Raw genomic sequence first — 12,340 nt, 5'->3', positions numbered from 1 at the left:
AGAAAAAATGACAACTTTCCTGGAAACATCACGTAGGGCTACAAACCTAAACTTAGTGGACAGAAGCATCACGCTCACTAGAGCAAACATAGATCGTCTCTCACTTATCACATTCTAGCCGAATCTCTGTTTCGAATTTTTCAGTAGGCTTTTTTTCACACCTCTTGGGCAACTGAAAAGGCATATGGTGCTCCCCATATAGGCTTTCAATGTTTTAATTTAATCAAAGTCAAAACCATATTGGCAATAATCAAAAAAATTAATACCTATACCTATCTACTATAAAAAAAGAAGAAGAATAAAATCGAAGGTCGGTGCCAGTTCCCTGCCAATACTATAACTCCACTACTTTGCTTCTCTTCTCTCCTTAAAAAATTAAAAAAATATATAGAGTTGAATCGACCACTCTAAATTCGATGAGCAAAAAAAAAAAAAAAAAAAAAAAAAAAGACCACTCTAAATTCGATTGAAAAACTTTTATAATTTTTATTATTCGGTATTTGTAGTAATACTATATATAATCATATAGTATACAAGCGTCGTGTAGTCTTTAAAAAAAATAAAATTTATTATTAAAAAATTAATTAATTTTTATTCATATAAGTTTCATATTTATTTATTTATTTAAAAATAATTACACAATATTTATATTTCATGACTATAACTATTATTTCTTTAATTTAAATTTACCAATTAAATTTGTATTATTTGGTATTGATGCAAGAACATGAAAGTTTTTTTTTTGCCCTTTTTCCATCCAAACTTAAGACTGATGACCCGGAATCTTAGGAGTCAAAAACCATAGCCTGTATCTCTGCAAGACATTTAATGCGGTTTTGTTCCCCATAAAATCAAAAGAGAAAAGGGCAAACAAAGCTTAGTTGTAATCTCAGTTCAATAATGTTCTCTCTATGGGACACTGTGACCCATGTCTTTTTATGTCTAGCAACGTTGCATTTGGAGCCATTCCTTCGACCAACGATATCGATTGTTGATTTTTCTTTTCTGGTAATAATATTATGTGCATCTTTCAGACCCACTTCTTTCTTTCATATATATATATATATATATATAAATTGCATGGGGAAACCCTAATAATGCAGAAAAGAAAATTCAGATCATGCCCTCGGCAAAGCAGTCGTGCTCACGATTTGGAAAGCATCTACTCCCTGAAAATCTGGTCTCCCAATCTCTACTTTTAAATCACCATTAACGTACGTACTTGAGGGCTTTGTCATCTACTTGAGACAGGGTGTAAAACTCACAAGTTGCCCCCCCCCCCAAATAAATATCTCAGTAATGGGTGATTTGGCCATTGCATAGTTGCTTATATAGGTGGACTTGTCTCTGGGAGTTTGTGATTATTTTTTGAGATTAAAAAATGATTCACCAATCATTCTTCATTAATTATAAATTAATGCATTTAGACTTGCATTATTTTCCATTTAGCAGATGGTTTTTTTTGGACCTTAAGTTGACATATGAATATTCTTGTTCCTTGTTTGAACTTTGAAGAATTTAGGTCACTTTTAATATGTAGAATAATGAAGAACAAAAAGAAACAAAATTTGACAATCTGGTGACATTTCGGTAAGGTTATTTATCTCACAAGTTGGTTATAGATAAAGAAAATTGAGTGAGTGAAATTGTGTACCAATGACCTATATTTATAGGTCATTATGCACCAGTTGGCAAATAACACAACTATTAGTAACTTCATGGTTGAAAAATGACACAACCTTAACAAGTGACATAACCTTTTGAAAGGTTGTGTCTTTTAACACTTCACAAGTCACACAACCTTTTGACTAAATTAGAAAATTATGTCTCTTGACACTTCCTTAACCATCACTCTCACCATCACCATGGAGATGGTATCATTTCAAGGAGTACACCGTTTGGTGATCATGCCCTTTAAAATTATGTAATATTCTATCAAATTAAGGTCAATTATTAGGTGAGAAATGAATGATGCTATTTGTTGGCACCCAAATTCTTGAAAGAACCAAGCAAAAAAAAAAAACAAAAAACATGTTTAAAACTTGCATTTTAAGCTAGATATTGTCGATAGATACTGCTGCTAAATTTAAAGGGGGAGAAGACAATAATATATGTTGTAAACAATGGTTACAACTTTCAACCAAAAATGGTGGTGGGCCTTGTTAATGCTGCCTTAAAAGAGGTAGAAAATAATGTAGGAGTTGATGAGAAATACACCTAACCCATTAAAGACTTTGTAGCATATATTCCTAACATGCTTTTGTCCCCTAACTTGGCAACTTGGACACCCCCCCCCCCCCCCCCCCCCCCCCAAATTGAGGTCTAAGCTTCACCTTTTCCAGAACAGCCAAAGCCTTCATCTAATTGCAAACAACAGTCAACAGTGTCTGTTCCCGAAGCAGGAAATGTGGGGAAAAGATTTTTTAAATAATGTTCAATTTTTTCAAGAATTTAAAATATCAGTTGTAAATAATATAGATAATAAATTGTGTGATAAAATTAAAAATTAAATATTATAACTAATAATATCGTAATGTTTTAAGAGATGCAGACGATTATCATGTTGGGTTTGAAATGGTTGGTACGTATAACAAGTGCAAAATATTCCTTGGTAAATGGTAATTATGACAGTAAAAAGTTTTTCCATCCAAATATAGAAAGATAACGTCACATATGGTGAGAGATGCATACGTGTCGGTCGTTGGGCGCAAGATGCTTTCGAAAAACTGAGGCGTCAGCGGAGCCCAACGCTTCTTGCCGGTTAATTACTATCTCTCGCGTTACGAGACAAACCACCGTTGTCCCCTTGGTACTGTAGTTTTTAGCTCTATTTATCATACTATTCAAAAATTATCTTCAAAAATAATCTTCTAAGTGTCTCTCTTTGTAAGAATTTGGAAGAGTCAAATTTTTGACTCCGATCATGTCTTTTATTTTCTTATTTTTATGTTATAATGTATGTTAATTTTAGAAAGATTGTGAGAGACTTATATTCTATTAAACTTGTATCTTGTATTTGTTAATTTATATATAAAATACTTACTTGTCGGTAAAAAAAAAAAAATTCACCATTGGTCGACATGCAATTTTTTTTTAATAAGATTTGCAATTTAAATACGAGTGACGATACACAATTTTTTTACGATTTTGTTATATAATTATATAATTAAGTATATTGATGTAAAGTGATATTATTTTATAAAAATATCTTTTAGTGGATCTTTGAAGAATGAGATGGGATGAAAATTTTATGAATAATAGTGAGATATTTTGAGTTAAGTGTTCTTTTTAAAAAATATGAGAGAAAAAATTGAATAAAAAATATTATAAAGTTAAAATATTATTAGAATTATTTTTATTTTAGAATTGTTTTTTATTTCTTGTTTAAAAGTTTAGAAAAATTTTAACGGTTAGTTTGAAAGTATTTGAATTTAAGTGATGTTTAGAAAAATATGAGATGGGATGATAATTATCACTAAACATCCCCTAATATAATTATATAAAAGATAATAAATATATTTATATGGCTATATCTTTTTTAAAGGATGGCTCCAAGCGCTCTCTCTCTTGATCGAAAGAATCATGGAATATTATATATATATATATATATAGAATTAACACTGCAGTTTTTTATTTGACTGGAAAAATATTTATGTTCATCTCAAAAAAATAATAGTAATAATGTTATGACCAAAGAAGGTGTTATTCTGCCTCTTTTTGTTGAGGTATTTTTTTTTTTTTGTGTGGCCGCCGCTAGGTGGTCGGGGTGGTAACGATCTGAGTTGACAGCTTCCATAGTCAATGGTCGCTATCTTTTGATCGTCTGTGATGGTCAGAAACCATCCCAAAAAAAAAAAAAAAAAAAAAAAAAAAAGGAGGAGGAGAGGCACTGGGAGGGAGGGAGAGAGAGATGTGGCACCTGTCTCTAGTAGCCATCTATTTTTATTGGGAGGAGGGGAGTCGTTTTGTGGGATTGGGTTTGGTGTTTAACAACTTCTTGCTACCATTGAAGTTCGAAGAGAGTGGTGGGTCTTGCAATAGCACTTGCAACAAAAAAGTACGAGGTATTTTAAACCGATTAAAGAGCATGCATGCGACTCCTTTCAAAATCGAACTATTCGGTGGAGAGCATAATAAACGCGTTCTAGAATTAATACATAAATTTGTACATTAGTAGTTTTGGTTATATATTAATCTACATACGTGCCGTATAAGCTCTTCCGCTTATATAGCTGATCTAATGTGTACAGGTTTTCTAAACCCGTTGTATGGTGTAAAGTTAAGTGATCTATAATGATACTACATATAAAGGAAAACTATCACCTTCTCAATTGATCGCCTCATGAACGAACTTATCCATCCACACTAAAATCTTAAACTCGTGAACTTTCGGTGTAATGGATAATGCTATATGCAGTTATGTAGTGTGCATTCTATGCGTACTCTCTTTGAAAAAAAAAGTGAGCACTACCATTAAAAAAATATTTTTTTATATGAGTCTTATATTTACTCACTTTTTTCAAAAGAAATACATGAAAACTACACACTCAATTATTGCAAGTATGCAAATAGCATTTCTCTTTCAAAAAAACTCAATATGTTTGTATTTTTTTTTTCTCCATGACTCGTCCCCACTTTATTGTATTAAGTTTTGAGTAATAATGTATGTAATCTTAGGTTGTGTAAGTCTCACGCATTCATTTTGAAAATTAGTAGGATCCACAATTAAGAAGTTAAGTTTTTTAAATGAGTTTATAGATTTATCCACTTTTTTCATATGGTGTGCACAGAGATTGCACGTTCTAAAACTTTACAAATCATTTTCAAGTTTTACATTACATTAACGTCTACTTTTGTGGTCCAAACTTTTTGCAATCAAGTTGGGATTTTCCTAGTTAGAAATAGTCTTGATAAGAGTGAAAGGGTACATAAGATAAAGATCGTTTTGTTGTTTTCCAAAAGAGGGGTGTGATACCCCTTTAAGGAAGATATTTCCAATGCAAATTCAAACAAACAAAAGAGTTCTCCCTAGATCACGAGATTGATCAGTCTTAGTCTTTGTCATGTTTCATAAACGTTATGATTGTCTAATTACAAATACAAAAACCAAGTAGTTCTAGGTCCATGTGTGTTAATTCAGTACTCATTCAATAACATTGGGATACGATATTGATTAATCATGCCTTATAAAAAACAATTAATATATGGGGTTCATCTCCATTTTTGTGGCTCAAAGAATGCATCTAGGGGATGATGATGCTTATTGACTTGTGTCTCTAGTATATAAGTCTTCCACGCAATTGCAATTAAGAAATGAATAGAAATTCCGTTGTTTAAGAATCCAAACAAAGCCGGACCAACATCATGTATTTGTTAAGTCGGTCGGACCCCAAGACTTCTTCTCAAAGATTTGTCGAATTCGATGTTCTTGTTTGCTTGTATTTTTATCTATGTACGACTTGTAATGTGGGGGGGAAAAGTGCGAGAGATGAGATTAATAATCACAGCTTTCATCATGATCTTGTCTTGGCTAATCCACATGACGCCCCACCTCTTCTCAATAAATTCATAACTATTTGTACAACTGGGTGTTTCTCAGTTCATCATAAACTTTTCCTTGAAATCTGTTAGAAAAATTAATACAATTTTATTTTTTTTAACACTCGACAAAAATATTAGGACAAACATTTAGAAACTGGTGCAGTTCTATTTATAACAATCATATGGTATATATGTATCTGAATATGTTGTGATGTTTATAGATTCTACACGATCGATGATCTATTAGTTGAGTTGTTGCTAGCAATTAGGTTATGTCTTGTTGAGACTATTTTGTTCTTGTTTTTGCCATCATCTCGTAATGACGTTAAATCCTCAAAATAATAATAATAATAATAATGTAATTTCTATATGTATGTTTAATTAGGCACTACTCTTGTTAGAGTGATAGATAAATAATTCAGTTCGTTATTTATAATCCATCATAGTTTATCATGAATAATAATATTTCTAAAATTATTTTACAACTTGTTTTAAGATCATTTCTGTAATAATGCTTCTTCATTAAAAAAAAGCACCGAAAATTTTTATTTAAATTTTAAATTTTATATAATTGCCTTTTTATTTAAAACATAATTGTAAAAAATATTTTAAAATGGTTGTAAATCAGAATCTTGTATACCTTTATACAAATAAATGGTTAATTGCTTGTAGATAAGATAAATATGTCTAACTACTAAGAGTTGAGAAGTAATCCAAAATTACTTAAAGAACAAACCGGCAAAACATCAGGGGACATGTCTGATTTGCAATTCCTCAATTAAATGAAAGAAAGATAGAGAAGGTGAGAGACCAACAACCAATCAATGAATGACACGGACACCAAAAGCCATGTCAATACGAGCTTCAGAAGGCATAATACCGTTGCCAATATACCCAAAACATACCTGACGAGTAACGACACGGATTAAGCCTTAAGCCTAAGATATTTGACCAGGACCCCCAACAACAAATTTAAAACAGTTGTGGTTTAATTCAATAAATAATCAAAGTTCAGGTACCATAAAGACGAAAAAAAAAATAGCACATTGATTAAAATATCAGGCGATTAAGGTTAGGCGGAAGAAGGCTCTAGGCAGGCAGTGGGACCAAAAAAAAAACAAACTGGACGGCTAGGATGCTTGACACGTTGTCCGATATCTGTCCAGATTACGTTTCTAGCGCAGATAATTTAACAAATTGCCGAATAGGGGTCAACCCATCCAATGGTTTCAGATCTCGGCCCACATAATATATATGCAGAGTAATAATATTAGATATAGTTATAATATAAACTCTACACATTTTTTTTTAAAAAAAAAATAGAATTTATTATTAAAAAAATAGGTTTTTATGTAAATTACAGATTTATTATTTTCTTTTAAAAGAAATGTGTAGAGTATGCATATCTTAGAATTGTAAATATCATTTCTCATGTCTATGTATATTTATATATATATATATAATTATTCTTTTCTCAAATTGATTTATAGAGCACATCATCCACATCATTTAAATTATAAGTTTTGATTTGTAAAATTTAAATATTAAAATTTATCTTTTAAATTAAATTATGTTACATAAGTAATATGTGATGTAGAAATAGTTCTAGAATAACCGTATTCATATATAAAATATTTTGGTGAAAGTACAAAAAAATAAAAAAAGAGATTAAACTAGACGATAACCAAATTAGAGAGAAATACTTTAATAACAAAATTATTACACAAAGTTAAATTTATAAAATGACGTAACGTGATTTTTATATTAAATTATAAAATTATTTTTATCTTGAAGTAGATTTAATGGATAACATATGACCGTGTTAATTTATAATTTTATTTTTATATAATTATTTTATAGCTATAATAATTATAGGAGAAAAATATTAAAATGTTAGAAATATGAAAAGCATAAGACATTAAACCGACCCAATACGGTAAAAATTATTGCGTGTCTCCAACTTTTTTCGTGTAATATTTGGGACGTTCATGTATTACTGCTTTTAGTACAAGCAACTAATTATCGTAATAATATCAATAGTTGCGGGCCAAAAGGATCCGAAAATTAGAGATTTAAAACCTAAACTCATCTCAATTCATAATTATAATTTTTTTAAAATTTTAATATAAAATATAATAAATAATTTAATTTTTTAAAATTTTTAAATAATAATAATATTAAAAAATAATATTTTATTATCTCAATTCAATTCAACTCAATTTAACATTTCAACGTAACCTACTCTTCCTTTTTTGTTAGCCACCAAAATATATGTCAATGTGGCCTTTGTTCACAAGGAAACACTCTCAAAGCTAAAGACAGTATGACTCACGTGAATCATTCAACACTAGGACGGACGGTCCCATTGCATCCCCAACCCATCTTATTAATTATCGCAGCGTCCACATACTTCTAAAATTATAGCTTACCCATCATGTGGATTGGCAAGGTTCTCTGTTTGCCGACGAAATTTTTTTACTTTTCCTTCGGATGCCCCCCAATAAGTGGAGGCCACCTGTCAAGTACATTGAGCTTCAACCCAAAGAGGAAAGGAAAATTGTGGACATAATAATCAACGAGAAGGGAAACGATATTCGTTTTAAAAAATTGAGTAAATATAATATCTATTTTAATAGTAGATTTTTTTTTTTAAATATATCTAAAAAAAAATTATAATAATATTAAGCTCGTACGTATTTTAAAAATAAGAAATTTTATAAAAATAAATTAAAAATTATTGTAAAATATTAAATTTATTTATTATAAAAATAATTTTATAATATAACTTCAAAATTTATGAACTTGCTTTTATATAAATTTTTGTAAGTAACTTTCAATCGATCATCTATGGTAGCGTTCATTTTATTCGTGTGTATTTAGTTCACCGTAAAGGTCAAAAAAAAAAAAATGAATATAATTGGCGCCAAATTCTAGGTTGCCTCCCACGTTACGGTGAGCTGTAAACGGACAAAATAATGAGGTTGGATGGTTTAAAAAAAAAAAACAACTATGAACCCAGAGTAAATACTTGTACGATCTTTTACTACGAAATGACGAGATCACCCACGGGGATAACAGTCATTTTTCACATAAAAAACGGTAACTAGAACGAGGAATTAAAGGGCATTAGTAGCAATTGACAGAGTGTAAATGCTTTCTTTTTCCCCAGTCAAAAGGAGGGACTGAACCGATGTCCCCCACCTCTCCCTTGCTCTTCTCTCTTTCTCTCTCTCTCTCTCGTCTATCACGTGACCTGAATCCCTGTTTCCGAGAACAAATCTTTTGCCGAGTCAGCACCCCTTGTCCGTATGCCACGCGTCACGTGCCCATCTTATGCGGCGCCTAGTAAATACCTCCTTTCTACTCCCACGTCTCCGCTACACGATCCGTCGTTTTGTCAATTTTACTAAACAAATTTTACTGGTGACATTTTACCTTCAATATTCTTGTTATAGCCAATTATTATTTTTTATATCAATGTTTTCAATATTAATTACGGTTACGATATTTCTTTGACAAATTCTTAATAATAAGAACAAAAAAAAAACAGTTGAAAAGAGAGAGCATGGAGAGAATTAATTTGGCTAATTAATTAATAAATTAAAAAAAAAAGAAGAAGAAAAAAAAAAAAAAGAGTGGCGCTTGAACCGGGTTTAACAATTACGGCTGTTGGGGGATCCTATAAAATGGGTCCACTCCAGTGTCAACCGCAACTGTGCCTATTGCTCTATCTCCGTCTTATCTCTATCTCTCGCTCAGACTAGTTCTCACTTTCTCTATACCTCCAGTATCCACCACTACTACTCTATTGCCTGAAACTTTCAGTTTCCGATCACCGAGAAGACGAAGAAGAAGATCACTGTCTCGGCTCTCATATATAAGAGATACTCTTCCTGAAATAGCAAAGTTGAATGTTCTCTGAGCTGAGTACTTAAACCACCGGTTGAGGAAAAAGAAAAGCTTATAGCTGTCTGTCCCAGATTCGGGACACATTTATTCTCTTTCCCTTTCCGGTAAAGCCTTTGGTTTCGGTCGGTCGGTCGCACTGCCCTTTTCTTTCTAGCTTTGAAACTTTCCCAGAAATTTCCTCCCTTTTTTTTCATTCAACGTGTATTATTACTCCTAGTTCTTGGTCTCTCTCGGTCGCTCCCATTCCCTTCCGTACTTTCGGCTTAGGTTCTATCTGTTCCCACATTACAACCCCCGGCCCCTCTGTCTATCTGTTCTCACGTACACACAGTCCCGCTCACACTCAGCTCCTTTATTTGTGCAACTTTCGTTGAAATATCTCGTCCTTTAATAAGCTTTTTGATCGAGTTTTAAAATTCATTAATGGTAGATTTCTCTCCGTTTCAAGCTTCTCTTTGACGTGTTCTCTCTCTGCCTCAGCTTTCCTTTATATCCCAGTCTCTTTATTCTCCTCTCGTGTCTACTACAATCATCAAAGGAATCTCAAACCCACTTTTTACCCTTCCATATTTCAAGCTTTGCAATCTATCTCTCTCTCTCTCTCTCTCTCTCTCAATGCTTTTCTTGCGAAGAATCTGATCGGAAAATTGCTCTCAAACATGAACCACCACAGTGTTAATGCTATACCTCCGATTAAGTACACAGAACACCGTAACATCACAAGGCTTGTCAGACCGGTCCCTGAGGAAATAAAACGCAGAGTCGTACGGATATCCGTAACGGACGGTGACGCAACTGACTCGTCCAGCGACGAAGAAGATGGAGAAGAGGTGTGCTTTAGGCGCCAAAGGGTCAAGAAGTTCATCGACGAGATAACTATCGAGTCATGCTCAAGCCAAAACGACGGCGTTTCGAGGAGCAGGTCGGCGAGAAGTGCACGAAAGAAGACTGCCCGGGTTTCGGAGAGTCACCGGGCGTTGAAGGTGCCTGGGGCGAGGAAGTTTCGGGGCGTGCGGCAAAGGCCTTGGGGGAAATGGGCGGCGGAGATTAGAGATCCTCTACGACGTGTCCGGCTATGGTTAGGTACCTATGACACCGCCGAGGAAGCGGCGATGGTGTACGACAACGCGGCTATACAGCTGCGTGGACCCGACGCGTTCACCAACTTCGCCACCCCGCCAACGTCGAAACATCCAACGGAAAATAAGCCGATGAGATGCTCTGGATACAACTCCGGGGAAGAGTCTCACAACAATCGGCTTTGCTCACCTACCTCAGTGTTACGGTGTTCTTCACCCTCTAACGAAGAAATGGAGCTGCAAAGTCCGGAGATTATCAAAGAAATTGTCCAAGTTGGAGACATTCAAGATGAATCCTGTATGTCCGAGAATTTCTTGGAGTTTTCAGAATATTCAACTTTCGATTCGTTAATGCCGAACGATATATTTGATTTCGAAAGTCCGGCAACAAGTTTATTCGAAAAGACGAGCTTGGGAGATAACTTTTTTGAAGAAGAATGTGGGGACGTGTTTCTCAGTTCCTGTGAAAATTTTGGATTCGATTTTTCAAGATGGCACGTGGACGACTATTTTCAAGATATCGGCGATATATTTGGGTCAGATCCTCCTCTTATGGCTCTTTGATTCTTCTCGCTTTAGAAGGAAGGTTCCTACCTGCATGTATTGTCAAAAAAGGGCAAGTTTTGTATCGGGCTGGAACTATATATCGGAGTTTTTGTTTCGGTGTTTCGGTTTTAATATTTGTTTGCATTTCTTCGTGTAGTTTAATATTATGTATTATATTTTATTTATTAATATCAATATTAAATTACAGCAACGGGAACGGACAGAGTTGGACCATGTGTTCGCCTGTTTTGTTGCTTATTTACAAATGCAATTTTATTTTATTTTATTTTTTCTTTATACGAGGTCACTTGTCTATAGGTCAGGCTCTTGACTACAAATAAAAATATTAAATAGAGTTGAAACTTAAATGGGCTTTGATAATTGTTCAGAGTGTAGTACTGTTCACCTATATCAGACAATGGTATAATCAAATTGAGTCAGTCCACCTAACTTTAGGAAGATGATAATAAATAAACCTTAAAGGATGCACCAAATAATTGTTACCTTCCGAACAAATTCATTGCAACATTTCATACTATGAACTGTCTACACCAACTTGCAGGTACTGTATGATGCTATATACAGTGGAATATATAGTACCAAGTTTGAAAACCTTTCACATGGGGTACGACAAATCGACTTTCACATAGGTACCCTAACAAACGATATTAGGATATCATGCATGCTAGATAAGTGTTACATCTACAAAATAATATTATAAAAATAAATTTATAAACTTACGTAATTTTATATAATTTGTTAAATATATGTTATAATCAAAATAAGGTTATAATTTCATGCTACACATCTTGTCAAATCCGATGAAAACATTTATCAATTAATGGGAAAAGTAGTTACGGAGAAAGTTAAAAAGAGTTTTTTCTTATTTCAATGCACTTTTTTTAAAAAAGATTTTAATATTTAATTAACAACTGCCCGGGTCTGCCCCACTTAAGAAAATCTTAATCTAAATCGACTCCTACATATATACAAGAAAATTATGAGTACACAGATCACATATATAGAAATAGCCAGGTTTTGTCAAATTAGACCATATATAAAAGTAAAGTAAATTTTTTTTTTTTTTAATATGGGAGGTTTCGAACCCAAATTCTCTATTTGATATCGGACCATTAGGTTCTTAGCAAAGATGATATGTAATTTTTGTTTGTCATTTATGTTTGATTGATTAGCCAAAAAAGGACATGTAATTCCCGGCTTGAGCTCTTTCATTTGTTTCTGTAATCACGTGGGCTGATCTTAAT

General features: G+C 33.0%; 1 protein-coding gene across 1 annotated transcript; it reads left to right on the top strand.

Annotated features, from left to right (window-relative positions):
- The first annotated feature begins 9,249 nt into the window (after positions 1-9,249).
- LOC121237961 (ethylene-responsive transcription factor CRF2-like) lies at positions 9,250-11,211 on the top strand. Its single transcript, XM_041134895.1, has one exon. The coding sequence runs from the start codon at positions 10,110-10,112 to the stop codon at positions 11,091-11,093; it is 984 nt and encodes a 327-aa protein (XP_040990829.1). The 5' UTR covers positions 9,250-10,109; the 3' UTR covers positions 11,094-11,211.
- The last annotated feature ends 1,129 nt before the right edge of the window (positions 11,212-12,340 follow it).

This window comes from Juglans microcarpa x Juglans regia, chromosome 6S, assembly GCF_004785595.1.
Source record: "Juglans microcarpa x Juglans regia isolate MS1-56 chromosome 6S, Jm3101_v1.0, whole genome shotgun sequence".
In the NCBI taxonomy this organism is placed as follows: domain Eukaryota; kingdom Viridiplantae; phylum Streptophyta; class Magnoliopsida; order Fagales; family Juglandaceae; genus Juglans; species Juglans microcarpa x Juglans regia.
The sequence above is the reverse complement of the archived record's forward strand: the minus strand, read 5'-3'. Positions and strand labels throughout refer to the sequence as shown.

Bases quoted from the DNA above. Each gene is read 5' to 3' on its own strand.
- LOC121237961 (XM_041134895.1), top strand. From the start codon at position 10,110: ATGAACCACCACAGTGTTAATGCTATACCTCCGATTAAGTACACAGAA.